We start from the raw sequence: 25,867 nt of genomic DNA, 5'->3' as shown, positions 1-25,867 counted from the left end.
CCACATCCGACGAGTGTCAGCCGGTGTAGTACGATTCAATCTGAATCCTGTATTAACGCTTTGCTTGTTTGATGGGTTGTCTGAGGGCATAGCAATGGTTGTACATGGGGGTGGGTAGCTTTGCTCGACATTGTTAATGGCACACTGTTGACCCCTGGAAGGACACAGGTAAGGTCATCAGTCAAATATTTTAGCAGTGTTGATTATTACAAGACACCATGAGGATGGGAATTTATTTCAAAAATGACCCCCAGTTTCCCTTTGTCTGCTGCCCTCTGCAGTGCAGATGTGGCGTTGGAGCTGACAATGTACTCAGTGACCTCCGTCCATATACTGTCTCTCAGTGCAGGCCTGTTACTCTTTAGAGGGCACTTCTGCTTTATTCCCTCATAAGAACTGAGGCAATGGACATGCGCAACATTATCCTAATGATACTACAAACTACTCTTACTTTAAATGTCAACACCACTGGCACAGTATCATTAAACTAGAAAAATACCTGCTACAAACTACCTGGTCTATACTACTACTATTTTTACGTTTTGTTGAAGTCCAATATTTTTTGAAACGGTCACGTTTTCCCTTCAAGTTGATGTTATGTGCCCAAGGAAATTTCTCCCGTTGGATATCCTCCCATCTGATTGCATTTTCTTTGTGGAGGACTCTGCATTCAAGCTGAAGTCCAGACTATGAAATATACCCATCACTATCCCAGTTATCCATATTTCCAGTTATCCATATTTCCTGTTATCTCTGTTGTAGAAATGCTCTTATTCCCCTCCTGCTTTAATGCCTAGCGCACACACAACACAATGTCTTCTGTCTAACGAGAGTGACCAAAACAATTAACAATGTCCGCTTTGAGACTAGGATTGTCTTTTCAAAATGCCTCTTGTGTCCTGCGAGAGCTGTCACTCACTCAACCAATAGAAGCGATTGACCCCCTTGTCAGACATTGTTTGGTGTGGTCAGGCCTTAAAATATATCTCTGTCTCTCTGTGCTAGGAACTGTATCTTTGCTGCTTCTCTCTCTCTACTCTGTTTCTCTGTCCGCCCCTCTCTCATCATGGCTCTTGTCTTGATTGGCTTTAGTCTGATTATATTACTGCCCTCATGCCTGTGGCGGAGCCAAGCTGTCCTGCATTGTGGCGTCAAGGCTTGCGCAAAACTGGCATTTCTCTTGTGCCCAAAAAACCCATGGTGAGGCATTGGTGTGTTCCAGAGTTATTAGTTACCCTGCCCTTGTTACCGCCTACCAAATGACAACTTGCCTAATCACCTGACTTCAATAGCCCATCCAGTCAACACTCTTGCTAACATAGTGACAGCCCCCCCTGCCAAAACATTTTATTTTCTGCATGGGTCTTCAAACACACTGTCCTATAATGCTTTCTGTGTGTCTGTGGCTCATGTGCTCCAACTAGTGTGGTCTATTTGATGTTTCTGTAGCCATTATGTGTGCAGTGTAACCATGTTCCCAAGGCTTGTGTGAGGACTTAATCACTAACTGGAATTTCAGTGAACAGTGTTTAGTCTCTTTAGTGTCTGATTCTAGGCCTGCCACTACTGCTAAGATTAAGTTGTCTGTACTCTGTCCCTCAGTCAAAAGTCTAGTACCAGCGTTTATTTATTTTACCTTTATTTTAGCAGGGAGTCCCATTGAGACCAAGGTCTCTTTTTCGAGGGAGCAGTCGACCTAGATGTGGTTATATTATTTCTAGGGGTGCAAGTCACGTGTTGTCTCGAGCATGTCTCCAGACACCCCCCCCCCAACATGCGCCCCTACTCAAACATCCCCCTTAAATGACACGTTATCAAGTGCTGCCATAGATCAGACCGTATCCTCTGCAGATTCATTCCACACAAACTCCTTTGCTTTTTGACCTCTTGATTAACCTCTGGACTGCTCTGTGTTCTTCACCCCAGAAAACTAAACCCCGGATTGCTGCCTTCGTCTGCTCTCTGTATAAAAAAACCCTAATTAACGTGTCTTTGTTAACGGCTAACCACTAACCCCTCTCCTCTCTCCCCCAGGTGGCCCAGCAGGTGTCCCCTGCCGGTAAGGTCTCCCCTAAAGAGGTCTCCCCTAAAGATAAACAGGAGGATGACAAGACTAAGAAATCGGACGAGTCCCCGGCGTCGTGGCGCCTGGGTCTGAGGAAGACGGGCAGCTACGGGGCGCTGGCGGAGATCACGGCCACTAAGGAGGCCCAGAAGGAGAAGGACACGGCCGGGGTGATGCGCTCGGCCTCCAGCCCCCGCCTCTCCTCCTCCCTGGACAACAAGGACAAAGAGAAGGTCAGTAGCTAACTTAACACCACGCTGTCTCACCCAGGCATTAGTGCTGACCCGATATCATATACTTACTGTAGGTCCCTATAGGACCCACTCAGTGCCCCTACTATAACAATGTGTCCCTGTCTAGCCTAGTCAATAGTGCTGATATGATTTGAAACAGATGTCATCAAATGTTATATGTCCAGCTGCTTTGAACACATTGAAGTGTGTGTATATTAAGATGAAGTTGATGGACATATAACCGTATCACCGTTCCAGACTGTCTTAAATTTGCGTGAAGTTGAAATCCACCGTCGACGGAGGCTGGTTTGTTGGCTGGGGGACAATGTGTGAAGAATGTTAGATGTAGTTTGTTTTGAGCCATTTGCTTGATCTCCTAATGTTTCATGTGCAGGAAAAAGACAAAGGTACCAGACTTGCCTACGTTGCCCCCACCATCCCCAGGAGACTGGCCAGTACATCAGACATTGACGAGAAGGAGAACAGGTGAAGTGCCAGCGTGGTCCCTCCGTAGGGAAAAGTGCATAGACAGGAGCACCACCTGCTGTTCACTGCTGTGTGTTACAGGCCCAAAGCAGCACTGCATGTTGTCTTTATGTAGCTGCTCTGCTGCCTCTGAGTACTTCAGTTTACAATGAAAAATCTACAGATTTAGAAAGTGGGCTCATACATATTTCTATGACGTGTAGGAATTAGTTACTGGAAAATAATATTCTCACGGTTCACATTTGACCAGCATCATGACAATATCTCAAATATGTTACATGTATCGGTCATTGATACTTTGTTAGTCATTACTGATTTTACATTTTAGACACATTTTAGGATTTATCCAGTGTTGACTTGTTGTAGCACATGGCTGCTGGTCCTTGCCTGTATATTGTGGATCCCTGGGTGCTATTGTAGTGTGTGTGGTTCCAATCCCAGGGACTCTGCTGCTAGTCTGGTACGTAGCGGCTCCTACACCAGGAGACGCTGGGACGATGAGCTGAAGAACAGTGAAGGAAGCGCTTCCACCAATCGAACAACACCCAGCTATCAGCGCAGGTTTGCCACGCTTCACTATATGCTACCCCTCAGGGTCCTCAACGTGACTGACTCACTACACCAGATCAGCGCATCCATTCATTCAGTACCAGTTCTGGACTTACTAATAATGTTGTGGACATTTCCAGTTACACTTTTTAGTTCACTCTTAGTAGTTTTGCTCAATGCTAATGTCCCATTTGAAAGCAGTGCATGTACATGCAAACATCTACTGAGAAAAGCTGTGCAAGTCAGTCCAACGCCTCTGTCACAAATGCCACAGTCTCCTGCATGACTGTACTAGTCCTGTCAGGTTTTACATTACAATCTGCCATTGTCACGCTCTTACAGCCTGCAAGGTTCCAAAACAACATAATCTAGAATCCATCACTATGGCTCAAGAAACCAAGACATGGACCAAGTGTATCAGAGCTTAGTTTTTATATGTTATGTGTGTGTGTCTTATATAAATGTGTGTGGTGTGCCCCCTTGCTAACATGCCTATCTTCGCTCCCCCCACCCCCACACACTGCCAGCACGTCCCACACGCTAACGCTAGGGCGGAGCGGCAGCACGCAGGACGTGCCAGCCAAGTCCTCGTCTGCCTCCAGCTTGGACCCTATCACCTGTAACACTAAACCCTGGCAGTCGCCCGCCTCCCACTACCAGTCTTACAGCATTTACCGCAGGTATACCACCAGCCCCCACTGAACAAGAACCTCTATCCACCTCTACTGTCTGTCACCTGTCTGTTGGTCTCGACTGCATAAGTGTTGTGTAGTTCCATGTGTCTTTGTGACTGGTGTTCTCTTGACCCTCCCATTAACTAAAGAGAATCAACCCCATTTTGGAATACTGGGTAACGGCTAATGGGAGAGGAATTCATCTTCAAAGGCCACAGTGTTAACTGTATTGGATTGTAACGTGTCATTCCTGGCATGGGTAATGGGTCCTCTCCAGCCTCTTTCACTCTCCTTCCCTCTTTCCTGTTCTCTCGTTCCTTCTCTGACTGTTGTTCCACTGATATCCACAGTGGTTCCTTTGGCAGGAGGCACGAGGACCTGGGTTCGACCACCTCTTCCTCCACTAGCACCACCACCACCACCTCGTCTGTTACCTCGCCCACCGGCCACCGTGACCGCAGCCTGGTCTCCAGCCTGGGCTCCTCCACCCGCACCGGATCCTCCAGCCTCACCAGCAGGTACGCACACACGTAACACATGCATGTGACACACCGGGATCTCCCCCAAATAATGTAAGCGGCGCACTGCACCACTATGTATAATAAGTACTTTTTATTTTATCATATAAGGCCATTTTTATCTATATTGCTGGGAATGGCAGTTACAGGTGTTAAAATCCTGGGAGGACCCTACACACATGAATGTAAAAAAATGTTAGTCATATTTTGAAGTCCTGTGTACAATTGTGTGGATCAGGTACTGGGCAGAGGAGAGTGCGGAGAGGGAAAAGGAGCGGGAGAAGGAGTCTGCTGCAGTCATCCCTACGATTAACACTGGTTCTACCACCACGTCCACTACTGGCACGATCATTGGCTCTGACGGCAGGGAGAGACGCAGGTCCGACACGCGCACGTACGCGCACCCCCTGCACACACACCCACTGAAATGGAAGCACCCACGGGGGAAAAACAAGGATGTCACTGCTACACACCGTGTCTATTTTACACACAGCTCATGTTTCTTCACTTGTTTATGCAACTAGAAACAATGTAATAACTGCCGTCTCAGAAAGCGGAATATCTTGAAGCTTGCAGGATCCTGTGCCGTTTGAGATTGCATTGCCTCTACTTGAGAATTGGGTGTGATCTCCTACAATGTGTACACACTGGAGGAGGAGTGGGAGTCTGTTAAAATGAATGGGGTTAAGACTACGTCTTCCTGTGAAGTCACTGCTGCTGAAAGAAGCCACCTGTTCTGGGAGGGTTCTAGAACCCTGACTGCTTCAAAGTTCTCCTTATAAGGAATATGGGGTTTCTCAAGGCCTAGACAAGGCTCACGAGTGATTGTGTTCATATTTTTGAATGCGGTGAAGGAACACATTCCCTCTTCAAAGAAAGCATTACAATTACCGGTCTTGTTGTTCCCTCACTATTTGCAATATTTTGACACTGACGCTAAATTCAAGGTGAAAGGAGAATAAATATCTCCACAGCTGATAGTACAATACAAATATGGAAGTGAGCAGAGAACACTGTTAGATTTGCCATTTTAGATTAGGCTATTTACCTTAACAGTTGTCAATCTCATAACTACCACTTTCCTTAATCATCCTTACGTGTGGCTTTAGCTTGTTTTTGTTCAAGATTGTACCTCACGCCTGTCCTTGTTTGTTGCAGATCGTACCTCACGCCTGTTAGGGATGAAGAGTCGGAGTCCCAGAGGAAAGCCCGCTCCAGACAGGCTAGACAGTCCAGACGGTCTACCCAGGTTAGTGAAGACGTCTGTCCTAACCCTGCTTCTGAACTGGCCCTAAATGGCCAACCAAATACTTGTCGATAAATGCGGAGTCAACTGAGTCACTTCTTATTGGACCTTTTGTAATAAGAAAAGGTAATGTACATGTTATCAAGTATTCTGCCATAATGTGGCTTGGGCTAATATAGCTGAACTGATTGTTGTTTTTAAAAAAAAGAAGTTATTGCCAGTTTGTTTTTATTGCGGAAACATAAACATTGTGTAAAGTGGCACACATTCCTAAGCGTGGCGAGTTTTAATGAGATTGTTTACAAGCTGTAGGAAACTGGGCTGGTCCTTTTCCACGCTGTCACGAATACTTTCTGAAATAACTAAATATGGTTCAGCTTAAAATGCCCAAGTAAATTGTCTACTTTCCATAACCACAATGTTCACAGTGCAGTAAGAGAATGCCTGAAATTAGTTGTACAGTTTCATCTTCCAAAATGCAGATTACTGCCATTTTGTAGTTTTTCTCTCCATGAGGAAATCAAAATGGCCAAATAACAAACACTTGCTCCTGTAACCCCTTTCGGCAGAGATTCACTAAATTCTCTCCGTTTCCTCTCAGGGTGTGACTCTGACTGACCTCCAAGAGGCAGAGAAGACCATCGGCAGGAGCCGCCCCACACGGACCCGGGAGGAGGAGAAGGAAGAGAAGGAGAAACAAGACAAGGAGAAGCAAGAGGAGAAGGAGACTGGTGAGACCAAGGAGGACGACTACCGGTCGAGGTACCGCAGCTTTGAAGAGGTATGTCATGGCTTCCCCAAGAGTTATTTACGAGGCTCTATTATCCATCTGGAAATGCAACATATGACTTTACTGTTGTGTAAACTGACGATCACTTTTGAGGTTTCTAAATAAATTTGGTACATTTTTTTGGCAGTTTTCCTCAAGCCCTGGTTGTTTGATCAGAAGACTGTAACCATTCTGGACTTCCTGTTCTTTCTCCTCTCTCCAGACTTACCAGCGCTACCGTCCCTCCACCACCTCGACCACCTCCACCCTGAGCACGGCCTCCACCCCGTCCTCCACCACCTCCAGCTCCCTCAACAGGCCCAACAGCCTGACCAGCATCACTTCCTCCTCCAGCTCCCTCAACAGGCCCAACAGCCTGACGGGCATCACCTCTTCCTACAGCCGCTCCTCCAGGGACACTGAGAAAGGTCAGCCATTAGAGCATAGCTACGGGTGCACATCTCTAAATGCTGTGGATTGTATTAAACCTCATATGTTGCTGCCATTCGCTGTATCAGTATGATAAATCTATGTACTCTCATACCAAACTGTAAGCTTTCTGGACACTGTCAGCAGTGCATTGATTGTGACTGAGTAGATGCACATGCACACACAAATATTACACTGAGATATTTATCAGACTTATCTGTTGAAAAAAAGAAGCTTGAGTTCTACTGATGTAGAATATATTCCCATATTGAGGTATGGCTAGAGTATGTAACATAATTAGATATACAGTGCCTTCAGAAAGTATTAATTCTTGACTTTATTCTACATTTTGTTGTTACAGCCTGAATTCAAAACGGATTAGAGATTTTTGCAATTTATTGAAGATGAAATAGATCTCATTTATACTGAACAAAAATATGAACACAACATGCAACAATTACAATGATTTTACTGAGTTACAGTTCATATAAGGAAATCGGTCAATTGAAATAAATTCATTAGGCCCTAATCTATGGATTTCACATGACTGGGCAGCGGTGCACACGGGTGGGCCTGGGAGGGCATAGGCCCACCCACTTGGAAGCCAGGCCCAGCCAATCAGAATGAGTTTTTCCCCACAAAAGGGCTTTATTATAGACAGCTGATGAAATAGAAATACTCAATCTGGGAGGCTGGTCTCAGATGATCTCGCAGGTGAAGAAGCCAGATGTGGAAGTTCTGGGTGGGCTGGTGTGGTTACGTGGTCTGCGCTTGTGAGACCAGTTGGAGGTACTGCCAAATTCTCTAAAATGACATTGGAGGTGGCTTATTGTAGAGAAATAAAAATGTATTTCTTTGGCAACCGCTCTGGTGGTTATTCCTGCAGTCAGCATGCCAATTGCAAGCTCCATCAACTTTAGAAATCTCTGGTGTTGTGTGACAACACAATTTAGTATTTTTATTGTCCCCAGCACAAGGTGCACCTGTGTAATGTTCATGCTGTTTAATCAGCTTCTTGATATGACACACCTGTCAGGTAGATGGATTATCTTTGCAAAGGAATGCTCACTAACAGGGGTGGTAACAAATCTGTGCACCAACATTTTAGAGAAGTAAGCTTTTTGTGGGTATGGACATTTCTGGGATCTTTTATTTCCGCTCATCTAACATGGGGCCAACACTTTACATGTTCCTTTTATATTTTCTGTTCCTTGTGTGTATATAAGTATTCACATCCCTTTGCTATGACGCTCCAAATAGTGCTCAGTTGCATGTAATTTCCTTAGATCATCCTTGATGTCACTACAGATTGATTGGAGTCCACCTGTGGCAAATTCAATTGTTTGGATTTTTGTTTTTTTAAAGAAACACCTGTCTATATAAGGTCCCACAGTGCATGTGGGCTGTCATTGTAAATAAGAATGTGTTCATAACTGACTTGCTTATTAGTTAAAGGTTAAGTCAAATAAATGTCAGAGCAGAAACTATACCATGAAGTCCAAGGAACTGTCGGTAGTGCTCCAAGATAATTGTGATGAGGCATGTATCTGGGGAAGGGTTTAAAACAATTTCTAGAGTTTTCAAAGTTTCCAAGCGCACAGTGGTCTCCATTGGGAAATTTAAAAACATAAAATAATATGGAACTCTGCCTAGAGCTGGCCAGCCGACCAAACTGAGCAACAGGGCAAGAAGGACCTAGGTTGGGGAGGTGACCAAGAAGCCAATGACCACTGACAGAACTACGTAGTTCCTTGTCTGAGATGGGAGAACCTGCCAGAAGGACAATAGTCTGGCCACTCTCCCACAAAGCCCAGAAGAGCCTGAGGCCACTCCTGAGAAAAAGGCATATGACAGCATGCCCGGAGTTTACAAAAAGGCACGTGAAAAACTTAAAAGCGTAAGGCAATAGATTGTGGTCTGAGACAAAAATGTAAGCCTTTGGCCTGAATACAAAGGGCATGTCTGGAGAGAATCAGGCACAGCTCATCCACCCGTATAACACCATCCCTACCGTGAAGCGTGGTGGCAGCAGCATGCTATGGGAATGCTTTTCAGCAGCAGGGACTGGGAGACTGGTAAGGATGGAGGGACCAATGAATGGAGACATGCAGGCAATTTCTTGATGAGAACCTGCTTGAGAGTGCAAAGGATCTTAGACTGAGGGTGAAGATTTACATTCCAACAGCAGAATGACCCCAAGCATACAGCCAAAACAACGCTGAAATGGCTTCAGAACAAGAATGTAAAAGTACTTAATCTGTGGAAAGACTTGAAGATTGCTGTTCACTGCCACTCCATCTAATTTAAGAGCTTAAGAAAATCTGTAAGGAAGAATGGGAGAAAATCCAGAGATGCAAAGCTGATCCAGGCACCGAAGACTACTCTAAGCTGTATCGCTGCCAAGGTGTTTCTGCAAAGAATTGACTTGGGAATGCTTATGTAAATTAGATTTCTGTATTGCATTTTCAATAAATATAAAAACATCTTTTCACTTTGTCATTATGGGATATTTTGTGTAGATCGGTTAACAAATGATCAATTTAATCAATTTTGAATTCAGGCTGTAACACAACAAAATGTAGAACAAGTCAAGGGGTATGAATACTTTCTGAAGGCACTGTATCTAATAGCCATGTGAGCACAGACTGGTTAACCTGAATTCCACCCAGGCAGGAAAAGGATTGGGTTGCCTTAAATGAAACATGACCCTGCCAAGCCACACTGCTTCTTGACTCTCTGCTCGCTTAACCCGGAAGCCAGCCGCACCAATGTGTCGGAGGAAACACCGTCCAACTGATGACCGAGTCAGCTTGCAGTCAGCAAGTAGTCGCTAGAACACGATGAGACAAGGAAATCTCAGACGGCTGCCTCGCCCCATGGGTCTCCCAGTCACGTCCGGCAGTGACTCAGCCTGGGATCGAACCCGAGGCTGTAGTAGCGCCTCAGCACTGCGATTCTGCGCCACTTGGGAGGTGCAAACCAAAGATATAACTTAAGGTTTACCGAACTACGCTTTGATGGAATGAAACTTTGATGTCGGCACACACTGACTAATGAACACTATTGATGAAGAAATGCTCATTTATTGGGTGACTAATAGTTTGTCACCAGTTAGGCTCCTCATTAAAGTCAAATGCATTTCCAAAATTACATTTTAATTTGACAATGTAAACCTGAAGAATTGGAATTGACCCCAAATGTACTAGGTCCAGTGCATACGGCTCACTCTGTCTCTCTGTAATTGACAGAATCCGACAAGAAGCAGGAGGAGGAGAAGGAGGGAGAGGATAAGTCCCAGCCCCGCTCCATACGTGATCGCCGGCGGCCCCGTGAGAAGAGACGCTCCACCGGGGTGTCTTTCTGGACCCAAGATGGGGTTTGTGACACACACACTGACACTTTTTTTTAATGTGGACATGCCTCAAGTCTAATGAACAGAGCCCACTTGACCCACCTTTTAAGGTAATAGGGATACATGTCAGTTTGAGGTGAAAAGCCATTTTTATAGATTTAGCAGTACAACTACTCTCGAGGTACTACACTGAAGTGCACCTCCATGAAACATCTGGATGTAGCTGATTGGGGTTTTTCAGCCAGACTTTGGGTTTATTCTGAGAATAACTGTCCCGGTGCTGCTCCTGACCTCCTGTCCCTCCTTTCATTCCAGAGTGATGACAATGACCCAGACCAGTCGGCGGACTCCGAGGAAGGCAGCATCAAGGGTGAACCTCAGGTAACCTTAGTCCACACAACCGTGCAGAAATAAACCCACAATAGATGCAGTAAAGAGGTCATTGGAACGCAGGATGCTGTGACGCCCTCATTTGCGCAAATTCAACAAATCTGATCGAACTATGTCAAATCTGTAATTTTTGTATTATTAATTTGAAACGGGCTCAAGAAGGTTACTAAAGTCTGATTTGGATATTTTGGGCTGTTTTCACTGCATAACGTTTTAAAGTTGTCCCCTTTTCACGTTTTGAAGAAGTGCTAAATGCTAACTCAAGTTTGTATGAGATGGTATCATAGCTAGCATACAGAGATTGTTATGGAAGGTAGTCGTTTTTAACTGAAAGGCATGTCCACGTTAAAGTGTCAGTGGGTGTATATCACGAACCCCATTGATTGGTGACTATGACATGTATTGGGTTTGACATCCATACAAGCGTTATGCTCAGATTTATACCTCAACATATTGTGAAATATCCATAATAAACAATAGCCTATAGGCTGTTTTTGCTGGGGGGCATTGAGGATATTCCACTCGTTTCCATGGCATTTACATTGTTTTGATTGAGTTCCATTGACCTCTTTAGCGCAACTGTCTGTGGTCCAGCCTGAGACCCAAACTAAAGGATAGACTGTTTTGATTAAACACTTTAAGCGAGTGGCCATTTTTTTGATGAAGTTCAACCACCCCAATCAACTTTTTTTGCTCTTTCACTCTTTTGTCTATAGTCACGGCCAAGCAAGTGCCTCTGCTTTTCCTTTATTTGGCCCATTTTGGCCAGCTTTGGTACTGTAAAGACTCCCTCTTCTGCTTACTTTGGATATCATGGTTCCTCCTTTCCTGTGATTGTCCTGTTGCTAAGGTGACCTCAAACGCAAATCACTCCACCATAGTTCAGTAAGTTCCAAAACAAGCCACCACACAAAAAAAAATTGTCTTCATGTTGAACGTACAGGCAGTTTTCACTATTATGAAAACTATTCTGCGATAGGAGTAGAAAATGGAAGGAATTAAAACGTTCTGGGCTAGTTACTTTTTTAAAACTAGATATTGACAATTACTCTAAGTTTATTTTTTCACATGCATTGAAAAATGTCCAGCATTCTGCAATCCGCGATGACTTATTTTTAGTGGACACGACATCCACCCTGTAATCAGAGCTAAAGAACCCCCAACGGAGTTCCTGTTGTACCTTTTGGGAGGGAGATGAGAAGGTCGGTATGACTAACAAAAAATGGGTCAGGCCTCTTTGTATGTAAAAAGAGAGCGGCATTTTGTTTATCTACAAAGGACTCATGAAGAAACGTCCTATCTCTATTGTATCATCAATTCAATTTAGACTTACAAATGTCCAAACCCAGTCTCAGGCTTGGATACTACTGGAGGCCCCTTCGGTCTCCACAGTTGGGTAAAGCTGCTTTTAGTCTTTAAAAAAAAAATTTGCGACCTTCATGTGGAACAACTTCCAGAACTTCTCTGAAATGATCTCCTCGTCCTCCTTGGTCAATGATCAGTGACCTCTCTTGATATATCTGTTTTAATATCTCTTTTTGTTATGTTGTACATTGTATCTGTTTGTATTTATGCAGAGCTCCTCTTTAAGAGACCCTAGTCTTATGACTTCCCTGTCAAATAAAGGTTGAATAAGATGGAGTCTCCCTGGCTAAGTCTTCCTGTTTTGGAAGGGGTGTGTCCTATGCAGTGCTGCGGAGCGGACAGTGATGTGGCCAGGCGCTTGGCTGCAGATCAGACGCACACAGTGGGAGGAGGAGGGCTGGTGGACGGAGCAACCAGCCAGAAAGCCAGCATATCTCTTTGTTGTTGGAGGCTGCACGTTGGGGCGGGGCCTTAACGGAACACCAAATAGGAAATGGTCTATTATCTCTGCATGAATAGGAAAGCATTCAGGAAGAGCTGCTTCCTCCTGCCAGAGTTGATTTGGGTTTCTCCCTGGGCTTGGAATTGCCAGGGACCTCACGATACAATGTTAGGATACTTAGGGGCCGATACACGATGTGTATTGCGATTTGATGTTTAAACTATTGATCACTACATGTCTGCTACAGAGAGACGAGAGTGCATGTGAAAGTGACTTTTGATCGGTCATGGAAATAAAAGGGCTGAAAACAACACATTCGCTCACTATTTAAGAAGATTGAGAACAAGCTATAGGCTGAAAAATACAGGAGTTTTGGTGCAGGTACGGTCAACTAACGTTACCTGGCAATTAGGGTTGAATAGTTTGATATAGTCCTGGTATTTTACAAATGTTCCATCCTGAGAATAAATCACTTTTCTCCCGTGTAACCCGGTACTTCCCATCAAAACCGGAAGTGTTATTCAAAAGCATTTATAAAGCATATAAATAGGCCTATGTCTGGATTTGATTAGAGCTTTGTTTGAAAATTCAACTCTGATGCAACCGGCGCCTGATTGAATACATATTATGAGCCCTACATAACTGACAATGCGTCGAAGGCCAAATGATTGGGACGTTATCCAATACATAGGCTATATGATATATAAGCTACTGCACATTATGCACGGCAGAAAAACATAAAGCGCATAGCTACATCTATGGATAAGTAAATGAAACAAGTGGCAGTAGTCTTGAGTGTGAACTGCATTGTGTGGACTGGAATTACACCCCTTGTTCTAACCATGATAAAGCAGGTGCAGCACATGCAGCCTGCAAAGTTACAAGTAAAGGCTAGCAAATTTGATTTACATTTTAAGATATTTCCTGTTATTAGCCAACCTTTCTCTCTAGTGTTGCTCCATTCCTTCCTCGCTTTCAACAGTTAAATTAAATAAGTTGTGTTGTCCATCATTCTAATGACATACTTGAATAATGTAAGACTAGAATGAGATGTAGAAGGTGTTCACTTCTCCATGAGGATTGAATGGTTAATGGGTCTGAATAAATGACTACTATAGTCTAGTGCCGTCACGCAATTGCTCTTTCAAACTACCTGTGCGTTCTATTGGCTGTTCCGTTTAACATTCGAACACACAACTCTTGTTTGCTCTCTTCAAATAGTTTATTGGTGTAAGAAATGCAAATAAAATGTCCAGCAAGGTATTCTAGTCTAGCTTTTCCTGCATGGGACTCCAAGAGCTAAGGTGCCTTTTTATAGGCCAGCGAGTGGAGTACAGGTGTGTGCATATTGTGCAAGAGCCGGTGGCAATAAATTAGAAGCTTATTATGCATAATCTCTCTTCAATCTTGAACGGGATTGTCTAGTTTGGATGCAATTGGAATGGAATTGATGGAGAGCGAGCGTGCTCGCCCGTACATTGATTTAAAGCAACGATATAGGATTTTTAAAACGCTGCAATTAAAAAATAAATAAAATCTTTACAATTTGGGGGGAAAAAAGGTGACCCCCGAAAGCCAGATGGAGATGTGTAAATTAGACGCGCATTCAGTACAAATCGATACTTGCAGTCAAAGTATCAATGTAACTAGTTTCACCCCTCCAGTTCTGCCCACTTGATTTTAGGTGGTAAACATAGCTGGCCTTGTGGTGGTGTAAGTCAAGGACAACTGGAGTTATTGAAGAATGTCCCTGCATTTATCAATTACTTGCAGTGTGAAGTGAAGCACTTTTTTTTTCTTGACTTGAGGGAGATTTGAATTGGTCAAGATCTTCAAAATATATCACAACCTGAGGGAAGTAGGTTAAAACATGCTTTGGTGTTTTTGTTAAGCAGTATATTTTTCTGACAACTGACATGTACAACAGGTTGAATTACAGGTTTCTTCCCCCTCACCATTTTAATCTCTGTAGCTAAGGTCTTAAAGATATCCTGACACACAAGGGTTTTCCCTGGAGATCGGGCTCCTTCAGCTTCAGGAAACCAACAGCAATTTGAACACTGTTGTAGGCTTGGCCCTCTGACCCACATCCCGCCTGCTCTGAGAAACACTGCGGGAGCTAGGAGAGGCTGGGATCAGGGGCAGGCCCTTAAGGCACTGGCAGGCTTGGCAGCCATTCAGGAATATCTGTGTAGGGGGGCTGTTGCAGTGCAGAGGGGTCAGATACTATGAGAAGGGAGAGGGGCTGGACACTAATTCGTCCAACATCTAGCTTTGTCAACTCTTTGCAAATCAATGAGGCAGACCTTTTGAAGCCAAGGAAATGAATAACCTAGCAGTATATCTAATTTAGTATTTACAAAAAGATGTGCTCGGAGAATAGAATGCACCTTAAAGATCCTGTTTTCATTGTGTTCATTGTGATGCTCCAAACATTCCCCAGCAGAACGACAAAACCCTCAAATGCACTCTAATTGATCATCTACATTCCACATACTGCGCTCGTCTAGACAACAGGAAAACTGCTTTGAATCGGTCATGTGGATTTGCTTGTATTAACATCGGGTAAAGACATTAAATCACTGCTGTTTTTCTTTTCACAGAGCGACCGACTGTCCAGGTACGTGCCAAATTCAGTATATTCTTCAGGTCTATCCAAATGGCACACTATTCCCTATATAGTGCACAACTTTTGACCCGGGCCCATAGAGCACCTGTAGTGTACTAATTTTGACCAGAGCCCTATGTAGAGAATAGGGTGCCATTTGGGAATGCATCATTCCTGTCTATTTACCCTTCACTTGGAGGGCTTGTGCAACTTTGGACCAAATAAATAGTTGACAAACTGGTATATGGCTATGTAAATATTAGACATGGTCAATAAGATGCTGTAGAGCTAAGTGTCCATGTTTTTATTCTGTTCAGGAATGAGAGCAGCACTTCCTCTTCTGACCGCTATGACCACCTGGGTAGCCGCGGCGAGGGTCGCAGGTCATTCTCAAGCAGGCTGGACCGAGACGATAGCACTGACTACAAGAAGGTACTGGAGCTCCCAGACACTCACCTTCTACCTTAGTTAAAATCACACCAGACTCAATGACAACACCATAGAAATAGTCACATTTTCCCTGTGAAGTTACTTTTTTCTGACTTTTTCCCTCTCTCAGCTTTATGAGCAGATCCTAGCTGAGAATGAGAAGCTGAAGTCCCAGTTACGTGACACAGACTTGCAGCTGAATGACTTGAAGCTACAGCTGGAGAAGGCCACACAGGTGAGGCACTGGGGCCAGGCTGCGCTGTACAGTTGGGAAATTAGCATGTAGCATTAGGATCACTCATTGTGAATAAATAGGACTTCCACGCTAACTGTGGGTTATCAACGTTGCTTGTATTACAGAGGCAGGAGCGCTTTGCTGACCGGTCGCAGCTTGAGATGGAGAAAAGGGTACTGATTTATTAAGTGTTTTATGTGTTAATGTTTTTAACTTCATTCATTTGTTTGGTAAAATGATTAACTTACAAAAATGAGTTGTATGAATGAAAGGCACTTACAAATAAAATTATTGGTTTGAACTGAATTGGTATTGGTAGTGGTTAACAGCGTGGTAATCAATGCCAACTGGTTTATGTCTGAAGGTTACAAGCAGGCCCCAATTTCAGCTGGGTGGTATGGTCTTATAAACCTGACTACTTTCTCCAGTCTACTGCCTCTCCTGCTGGCTGGCTCACCATGCCAGTATATTTGGCTGGGGGGCATGCAACCCCACCCAAGCACGAGCTACCTACCTTCTCTCACGTGTTTTTGAAAATTTTTAGCCAGTGTGTGGTCACTTTTTCTCCATGGTTGTTCTTTTTGACGAGTGTGTGTGTGATAGCGAGTATACACGATGGATTGTTTCAATGTAAATGTGTTATCTTACGCATGTGCTTTTTGCCATTCTTTTTGGAAAGTGTTCACTCACATCACCTTAACGACTGACACAAATGTATGGGGTCAATTTCACGCCATATGTATTGAATTCAAATAAAAATAAAACATGAACATGAGAAATAAAGTTGAGAATGTAAACATATTTTGGAGGACGGGTGAAATAATGGATTTTGAAATCAAAAATCAAACGATTGAATGCAAAATATACAGTCGTGTCAAAGTTTTGAGAATGACACAAATATTAATTTACTCAGTTTGCTGCTTCATTGTCTTCAGATATTTGTCAGTTACTATGGAATACTGAAGTATAATTACAAGCATTTCATAAGTGTCAGGCTTTTATTGACAATTACATGAAGTTGATGCAATGTCAATATTTGCAGTGTTGACCCTTTTTCAAGACTTCTACAATCTGCCCTGGCATGTTGTCAATTAACTTCTGGGCCACATCCTGACTGATGGCGGCCCATTCTTGCATAATCAATGCTTTTAGTTTGTCAGAATGTGTGCGTTTTTGTTTGTCCCACCCACCTCTTGAGGATTGACCAAGTTCTCAATGGGATTAAGGTCTGGGGAGTTTCCTGGCCATGGACCCAAAATATCGATGTTTTGTTCCCCGAGCCAGGTTGGTTATCACTTTTGCCTTATGGCAAGGTGCTCCATCATGCTGGAAAAGGCATTGTTCGTCACCAAACTGTTCCTGGATGGTTGGGAGAAGTTGCTCTCAGAGGATGTGTTGGTACCATTCTTTATTCATGGCTGTATTCTGAGGCAAAATTGTGAGTGAGCCCACTCCCTTGGCTGATAAGCAACCCCACCCATGAATGGTCTCAGGATGCTTTACTGTTGGCATGACACAGGACTGATGGTAGCGCTCACCTCGTCTTCTCCGGACAGGCTTTTTTCCAGATTCCCCAAACAATCGTAAAGGGGATTCATCAGAGAAAATGACTTTACCCCAGTCCTCAGCAGTCCAATCCCTGTACCTTTTGCAGAATATCAGTCTGTCCCTGATGTTTTTCATGGCTTCTTTGCTGCCCTTCTTGACACCAGGACATCCTCCAAAAGTCTTTTGCCTCACTGTGCGTGCAGACACACTCACACCTGCCTGCTGCCATTCCTGAGCAAGCTCTGTACTGGTGGTGCCCCGATCCTGCAGGTGAATCAACTTTAGGATATGGTCCTGGTGCTTGCTGGACTTTCTTGGGCGCCCTGAAGCCTTCACAACAATTGAACCGCTCTCCTTGAAGTTCTTGATGATCCGATAAATGGTTGATTTAGGTGCAATCTTACTGGCAGCAATATCCTTGCCTGTGAAACCCTTTTTGTGCAAAGCAAAAAGGTAACCATGATTGACAGAGGAAGAACAATGATTCCTAGCACCACCCTCCTTTTGAAGCTTTCTGTCTGTTATTCGACCTCAATCAGCACGACAGAGTGATCTCCAGCCTTGTCCTCGTCAACACTCTCACCTGTGTTAACGAGAATCACTTACATGATGTCAGCTGGTCCTTTTGTGGCAGGGCTGAAATGCGGTGGAAATGTTTTTGGGGGGGGTTCATTTGCATGGCAAAAAGGGACTTTGCAATTAATTGCAATTCATCTGATCACTCTTCATAACATTCTGGAGTATATGCAAATTTCCATCATACAAACTGAGGCAACAGAGTTAGTGAAAATTAATATTTGTGTCATTTTCAACTTTTGGCCACTGCTGTAGAATTGTAAACACAAATAATACATCAAAAGCAAAACCCCGAAACTTGTAAAAAAAAAATAATTTTAGAGCGAGAGCAAAACATATTTTATCTAACTACTTAGGTAAACATATTAATTACATGTTGCACAACGTTCGGCGCAGGTGTATGGCGAACAATTTGCCAACACCTGCGCTGAACTTTGTCTGACAGATGGTTTGCCATTAAATGTATTAGACTTGCTTCTAATATCTACAAAACTAGTGGACCAATGGAGACTTCTCTACGTCTCCCTAAACCCTGCCTTTCACTGAAAAAATAATGCCTGAGTTGCATTCGAAAAGACTGGCTGTGAAAGCATAGAAACAGACATAGAAAGCAAAGATACGAGTAGCGTAACCAAAGGGTAGGACATGCAGGCAAGACCGTAGGCAAAATCTATTCAATACGATTGGTTGCTGGGAAAGTTTAACCAAAAACTTTTTGTATTCGTTTGAAAATATTTTTTTAAATACTTTCATTATGTTTTGCTCTTGTAAGCAAATCATTTTAAAGCAAATTTTGGGGTTTTGCTTTTAATGTATTTTTGTTTACAATTATATTTTATTTGTTTGGTTTTTGATTTCAAAATCCATTATTTCACCCGTCCTCAAACATGTTTACATTCTCAACTATTTTTCATGTTCATGATTTATTTTATTTTGAATTCAATACATATGGTGTGAAATTGACCCAATAGAAACATCACCTTAACGACAACAGGCACATGCAGTTAGCATGGTGGCCAAGAAAAAAAGTTTATCCTGATCTCCAACCATCTTCCATGAATGATTTACCCATACCCTAATCTATTGCTTTAGTTTGCTTATTAAAGTCCCTGTTGTCACCGGATTTTAGATGACCTTCCCTTGATCTCGTTCCCCTGGCGTTCCCTAAAGTCTGCATACCTCAACCTTCACAGCTTGGGTCTGCCTTTGTAAGCGAAGCCAACTGCTTCTTTTATTTCAGCTGTATTGGCCCCGCCAGTATGGCTGACATTACCCATGAGTCATTTCATGAACGTGTCATGTTTAGATTAACCACATCAGGAGAAGATGGGAGATGCAGCACTAGACATGTTAGGTCTTTTTAGATTAGATGTTAGGTCTTTTTGATGCTTCACAATCATGCGAGTGCACCTCACCCACTTTCCTCTCGCCTCTGTCTCTCTCTTCATGAAGCTCCTCAACCTGCATCTGTTATCTGACGTTCACACCTCATCTCCACAGTCACTTTATTGGATATAACTGCAGCTAGGTTTTACTATCAGACAGTGTCAATTTAGATTCCGTCTTTGTTTTAGTCATAAAATACCTTTTTTAGGCTTAGTCACATTTTAGATCAAATAATGAATGTCGGCTACCTCTGACATTAATTGTGGCAGATTGTAACTAATGCCAGGCACAATTAACCATATAGGCTATAAAGCCTTTGCTACAGGTTAAATTTACGACTGATTTTCTCCCCATCATAACCGTAAAGGGGGGTAAGTAAGTGGTTTCTTGAAAAGGGGAGAATTTAAGCTTTCCATAAATGTCAGAAGTATTAACATACTCCTAATATTCAACAAATAGCATTCGTTTGTTCCATAGGAAAAAAGGAACCACTTGCATTCGTACATCGCTGTGCGTGAGCAGCAACACAGATGAATAATAGCGCAAAGGGGAAAATGGAGGTTCTGATGTGATCAAAGCAAAAATAGCCAACATGAAAGTGAGTAACCATGACTTGTAACTAAGCTCAACTAGAACAGTAAAGTGTCCTGGCACATGGCTTCGCATCGGTTCAAAAGATTGAAGTGGCCTGGGTAGCTGTGGGAGGAGAGTTGAGTGGATCAGCTCAATCAGACCGTGCAACTGAAAGATGTCAATTCTACAAACATGTCCAATCCTAAACATGTATGCTTCAGAATATTTCATGCAGTCCTCTCATTGGCAGAATTGGCATCCTTCATGTTCCGTGGTCTGCAGCTGATTTGAGTTGATCTGCCCAGCGCTCCCACACAGCTCCAGGCCGTCACTTCAGTCACTCGTCAATCTTTTGAACTGATGCGAAGCCAGGTGACACTTGACTGTCGAATGTTGTGGCTTTAGCGCCGTGGTCCGCATGTCATGCCAAATTAAATGTCCATTAGTGTCACCTTTTCGTTGACTAAAATGAAAGTAATTGGTGATAGTTATCCCCCCCCATGGAATCTCGTCTCGTTATCGTCATAGTTTTAGTCAGGAAAAATATTGTTGATGAAATGAACACTGCTATCAGAGCCAGAGTCCCTCGAGGCTGTAACAGCCGAGCTGCGGAGCCGAGGTGTGGGGTAACATAACTGAAGCAGTTTGTGGGAGCCTGTATGCGGTGGTTGTCTTGTGTGGTGTTTTCTATGCTCGTCTCCCTCTTCTGTTAACATCCGTTTGTCCCCCTCCCTGCAGGAAAGAAGAGCTCTAGAAAGGAAAATCTCTGAGATGGAGGAGGAACTCAAGGTACTGTCTTATGTGACTGGGCCCTCGATGTATGTTGTTGGATGTAAGGCCCTATTTTTTGTGCAGGGCACCAGAAGGTTTTGAGTGACATAATTGCATATTGCCCCTTTAAGATCAGGAACAGCAGTCAATATTCCAATGTTAAACATACTGTATACTTTAGCTGGACCACTAGTGTGGACCAATGTGAGGAGGGCCGGAGGCAATTCAATGTCCCATTTGATAAACTCTCTGGTGCTGTGAATTATAGCATTGTAGATGTATAACGTAACAATCCTAACTGACAGTCAGCATAGTGCTGTTGTCACTACACTCCCCAGTGTTTGATTTGAGCCCCCAGTGTATCCTGTGTGTGTGTGTGATCAGTATTGCCACATTTTGGGATGCTCTATGTTGACGTAACTCGTAAACCCTTCTAACTAAGGAGATTGGATGTTCTCAGAAACAGGGCAACAAAATAAACAAGTGTTTTCCTTCTTCCCAGCATTGCCATAATGTAGTGACTATTTCTAGGTCATAGGCAGCCCAGTGACCATATCGGTCTTCCTCTCGCTCTCTATTCTACTCTGCTACTGTAGATTGGCGTCTCTCCTACATGCCAGCCTGCTTGGAAAGCACTTGTCATTCCTCCATTTCCAAACTCTGTCCCATTTTCCTAACAATCTCCTTTTTCTGTTTTGTCTTCTTTCCCCTTCTTATCCTTTCTATAATTTGTATTGGCCCCCCTTGTCTTCCATTCTTTCTCTCCCTTCTGGTACACTCTCCCATCTCCCCCTTTGCTCTGCCCTCTGCTGGTTTGAGACTCTTTCGCTCTACCTTCTCTCTCGCTCTCCCCCTCTCTCTCCCTGTGTTGTGGTTTTCCTGCAGAACCTCCCAGAGGTAAAGCAGGTTCAGGCCCTGCGTCAGGTCAAGGAGCGGCTGCAGGCAGAGAACAGGGCCCTGGCCCGCGTGGTGGTCAAGCTCTCCCAGTCAGCCTGCAGCCAGCTACCCCCCTCCGTGGACCTGTAGCCCTGCCCAACCGCTCCTCCTCACCCCCTCACCCTCCCTTCTCATGCTCCATTCGTGCTCCGACCTCACCCATAGACAGGCAGGTCCCCAGCCGCCCAACTACAAGGTTATCTCCTCCCCCTACCTCCCCTGTCCTCTCTGGTTTTCATATTGGGGAGTGTGTTTTGACTGGGCACTTTCCATTTGCAGTAGCTATAGTTCACAGTATAGTTCAATGTTATTTTCAGTCAGGTAAGTATCAATTCAGGTGTTCATTTTCATATAAGCAAATATACTACGTTATTGTTAGTGCAGCACCTGAAGTATAAATATTGGACTACATGATTAGGTCTTTATTCAATTGATTTTACTAGATAATTTGATATACTGTAAAGGAGAGTGCCCCATTTTGTTCTTTTCCCCCCCAGTGTGCAGTCTTGAAGTCTTTATCAGGGAATGCCGTTGTTTCGTTCGGCTGGTTTCTGGCTTTGCATGACATGGCTTCCTTTTAGCGTCAAATGGCGGACATATTTTTTTATGGAGGACGGACACATTTCCTTTCCCCTCAGTGTCTTTCTCCAGTCCCACCCCCATTTCAATTGAGTCTTTATAGATGACATCAACCCAGCTTTGAGACTGGGTCACCCCCAATACTGCAGGTTTCCACTTGGTCTTATTTAATTTCCCAGTGACCTAGACATATTAATTTGGCTCTTGCTCATGATTTCAATTTCCATTACATGCCATAAGAAGCTCCTGTTGGTTGATTGTCATCTGTAATATAATGCCTTTATAGTTTTGCGGTGAACAGTTTTGCTCTTGATCTCCCTGGATGTTCAGTTGTTTCCTATGTGAATGCTGAAGTGTTTCAAGATGGACTGGGCAATCCGCCATGGTTGCACTGCCCCAGGCAATGCTGGACTGCATGGCTTCATGAATCTGCTTAGCCCAGTATGGATTTAATTGATATTGAGGGAATTATATTTGGGAATGAAAATCTGTGACTCATTGTGATTAGTTATATTTTCATTTGTCAAACAAACTAGGTAGTAGTTCTCTCTTAATATTACCCACTTAATCCATAACACTTTGGCACCACACTGATGACTAGTTAAAGTTTCTATTTCAGACTAAACTCAAACTGTGACCGGCAGTGGTGTAGTTATGTTGGTGAATAACATAACTACTGGCATTGTATTAAGGCAGAAATGTAGTAATGCCATTTTTCATATAGCAGTTAGTTTGGAAATTTGGTTCAGGGCAGAAATGGGTATTGGGTGGGTACGACTGCGAGATGGCGTTAGCTTTACACTTGATAAGTCTACCTCAGAAAGACAAATAAAAAAACTGAACGATTGCAGAGGCATTATTTGATGCTGCAACAGTTTGAGTTGTCGCTCATGCATTTTTTTTTTAGTCCTGTATGCTTGAAACAAAGGTGCACTGTTTGTGCTGCCAGGATTTATGCTGTGTATTTGACGAGTGTGTTGTATTCCTGGCTGCCAGTGGAGCCGTCTCTCCTGTTCTGCATGGCTATTTAGCAGAAACTTTGGACTGGGGTGTGCTTGCTCCATTCTCAGCAAAGAATATAAAGACAATGGGGGAAAAAGTGGTTGAGACTGGCTTGTCAAAGATGCTGATGACACACACTGCAATTAACAGTTTCTGGAACTGGGCTGACTGAACCTTAACGTGTCTCTATGGTGACATGTCTCTAAGCCTGTTTCCCCCTCTCTTTTTTGTTCTCTTCCAGACGCTACCAGACTTGAAATCAGACAACCAGAGACTAAAGGACGAGAACGGAGCTCTTATTCGAGTCATTAGCAAGCTTTCCAAGTAGAACAAATCCCGCCCTCCTGCGCCCGCCCACTCCTCCATGGCAGTGACTAATGGAATTGCAACTTTTAGGTATTAATTGCAAGACATCCGCAACAAGACTCCTTCACAGCTCTTCTATGCCTCGCTCCTCTCCCACCACCACAGCATCCTCCATGTCCTCCCTCTCTCCATTAGGTTATTCTCCACTTCAACCTGTGGCTGCTCTCCAGATAGAACCACTGAGTTTACATTAGCAGAGGATAGGGTTGTGAACGGCATGTAAAAGCGTTTGCGGGCGGGGATCCTCAACTATTTAACCAATAAGCCTTAGTTGTACATAAAACACTTGTATCGATCTCTCGGCTGTCACAGAAGAACAGTTATTTCACACCTGATTTTATTCGTGCCACAAACCTTTATTTGATCTTTTTGTTTTCATTTCCTGTTTGTTCCTCGACCTACATACAAGGGTTGTGCGATGTGTAGTTGTCCTGTTCTTTCTGACCCCCCCCCCAGGAGAAGTCCTCCCCGTTTTTGGAGGCTCTGCCACACAGCAGAAGACTTCCCAGTCGTACCCCGTCTTAGTACACGCAACCCCACCCCGACACACACCACACAAGCACACACACCTCTATCCACGCCACTCACCCCCTTTCCATTTCTGTACCTTTGTGTGTCTCCCTCAGAGGTAAATGGAATTATCGCTTTACAGAACAGGTGGACTTGGTGGAATTTAAGCTTTCACTGTATGTGCAATATGCATTTATTTCTAATAAAAATGCTTTAATGATGAGTCCATCACTAGTAGGATTTTCACTCCATCTTTCCATCGCTCACCCCTTTCACCGACCCTCTCCCCCCCCCTCTTTTCTTTAAGGTTGTAGTGTAGTCGTTGGTTTATACTCTGTATTTCTCACTTCGTTTTAGCAGGTACTGAGTGATGCTGTATATACCTGTATGTATCGTTTGAGACCAGCACATGGCATGCATTTATGGTTCCCGTCTGTTACTATTAAAAATATACAAACTCCAGAGGACAAAAAAAGTGTGTTTTTAACTATTTTCTTCATTTATAGTCTAAAGACATTGGATTACAACCGGGCCCCTCTCTTAAAGGGAATGGCTGGCAGTGTTCAGTGCTTTTTCTTTCCAGTTTTAAGTGTTCACGGTAATTGAGATACGAATAATATAATTGCTTCACTACATTTCACACATTGTATTCAGTATCTTTGGATGAGTGCTGTTCGTTTTCTTTTCAGTTGTTTTTTTAAGCTGTAGTATTAGCCAAGGTGTTGTCACTAAAAGATCTTAGGTATTGCTAACCCAGTCCTTTTTACAATGTCTACATGCACTGTCAATGCCATGTGAGGAGTATTTGATGTCAGCCACCATCAAATAAAGTCCATGCATCAAACACATTTTATGCATTTCAGTGGCCTTTTTAAGGATACTGTAGTAAAGAAAACGTTGCTGTAGTTGGACTGTTGGCCATCTCCTCTTTTGGTTTACATTGCTGTTTTTCCTTTTTAAATTTCCCATCTTGTAAAATAGGCATGTGGCTTCATACATGCGAGCTGTGCTGTGACTACCAACCACTGAAGAGTTCATTAAAAATAAACTTGTACATTGTAAAGCCCTTGTGTTGGCTATTTTATTCTTGTCATTCATTAAATTGTGCACTTGAAGGTGACTATAGGCCTTCAGGGATGCTAACCTGTCACTTCTCTGAATAGTTTCTGTCTTGGCCTCTTTCTGCAGTGATACCTCCCCTCCATTGCACAGCAGAAACATGTTACGAGAATGGTTTCTTGGGTCGTCTCTGCTGTGTTATGGAAGTCCCCAATTCCAACTGGCTAAAGCTGTGGAGGACCTTCAAAGATGTCCATGTCTGTCAACTACCTGTATTTTATTTAGGACAAACGAGTGTGCATGTTTTTAGAAACAACAAGGCCTACTTATTCAATGTTTCCCAATAAAATGTTCAGTTTATTTTAACCCACATTGAATGGAAACACCCAGCTCAGCCGGGGAGAGCCCAACAACCATGCTCCTCTAGGCCTACATCCACCACCACCTCAGGTCAGTTTGTTTCACCTGCAATAATAGGGATGTGATTTAGACCCATGTCAAGCATGGATTAGTTTCTCCTGGCCCATAGATTACTTTCAGGGTGAGGAACCATCTAACCTCGTCCCCAGGGCTATTGGGAATATAATCTTGGGATGTCAACGATTGAAAGTTGGACTTGGTGAGAGTGACCATACTGAGTGAAGTATTCCATTGAATGTTTGCGAATAACACGATTGTGAGGTTAGGGGTGTGGTTTGTCACCACAGCAGATTAGGATATTAACACAGCCGTTTAGGTGAATTAACATAGCAGGTTAGGAAAAGGGGTTAA

General features: G+C 43.5%; 1 protein-coding gene across 20 annotated transcripts in view; it reads left to right on the top strand.

Annotated features, from left to right (window-relative positions):
• The window catches only part of LOC112214179 (protein phosphatase 1 regulatory subunit 12A-like), a 62,153-nt gene extending 37,053 nt beyond the window's left edge, over positions 1 to 25,100 (top strand). For 2 of the 20 annotated variants that reach the window (XM_024372743.2, XM_024372740.2), the window contains exons 10-28: positions 1,093 to 1,200; positions 2,035 to 2,298; positions 2,693 to 2,784; positions 3,226 to 3,345; positions 3,861 to 4,013; positions 4,358 to 4,525; positions 4,764 to 4,919; positions 5,684 to 5,774; positions 6,373 to 6,552; positions 6,764 to 6,968; positions 10,218 to 10,345; positions 10,637 to 10,702; positions 15,122 to 15,138; positions 15,444 to 15,558; positions 15,686 to 15,790; positions 15,916 to 15,963; positions 20,612 to 20,662; positions 21,530 to 21,776; positions 23,403 to 25,100. In XM_024372743.2, the coding sequence (XP_024228511.2) occupies positions 1,093 to 1,200; positions 2,035 to 2,298; positions 2,693 to 2,784; positions 3,226 to 3,345; positions 3,861 to 4,013; positions 4,358 to 4,525; positions 4,764 to 4,919; positions 5,684 to 5,774; positions 6,373 to 6,552; positions 6,764 to 6,968; positions 10,218 to 10,345; positions 10,637 to 10,702; positions 15,122 to 15,138; positions 15,444 to 15,558; positions 15,686 to 15,790; positions 15,916 to 15,963; positions 20,612 to 20,662; positions 21,530 to 21,670 (2,208 nt within the window). In that variant the 3' untranslated portion in view covers positions 21,671 to 21,776; positions 23,403 to 25,100. Of the gene's footprint in view, positions 1 to 1,092; positions 1,201 to 2,034; positions 2,299 to 2,692; positions 2,785 to 3,225; positions 3,346 to 3,860; positions 4,014 to 4,357; positions 4,526 to 4,763; positions 4,920 to 5,683; positions 5,775 to 6,372; positions 6,553 to 6,763; positions 6,969 to 10,217; positions 10,346 to 10,636; positions 10,703 to 12,384; positions 12,830 to 15,121; positions 15,139 to 15,443; positions 15,559 to 15,685; positions 15,791 to 15,915; positions 15,964 to 16,154; positions 16,186 to 20,611; positions 20,663 to 21,529; positions 21,777 to 23,402 lie in introns of those variants that run through there. The other 18 variants (XM_024372751.2, XM_024372747.2, XM_024372742.2 and 15 more) reach the window with 17 other exon arrangements.
• The last annotated feature ends 767 nt before the right edge of the window (positions 25,101 to 25,867 follow it).

The sequence above is a fragment of the Oncorhynchus tshawytscha genome, linkage group LG15 (genome assembly GCF_018296145.1).
Source record: "Oncorhynchus tshawytscha isolate Ot180627B linkage group LG15, Otsh_v2.0, whole genome shotgun sequence".
Taxonomy (NCBI): domain Eukaryota; kingdom Metazoa; phylum Chordata; class Actinopteri; order Salmoniformes; family Salmonidae; genus Oncorhynchus; species Oncorhynchus tshawytscha.
Note: the sequence above shows the minus strand (reverse complement) of the source record. Positions and strands in the feature narration are given on the sequence as shown.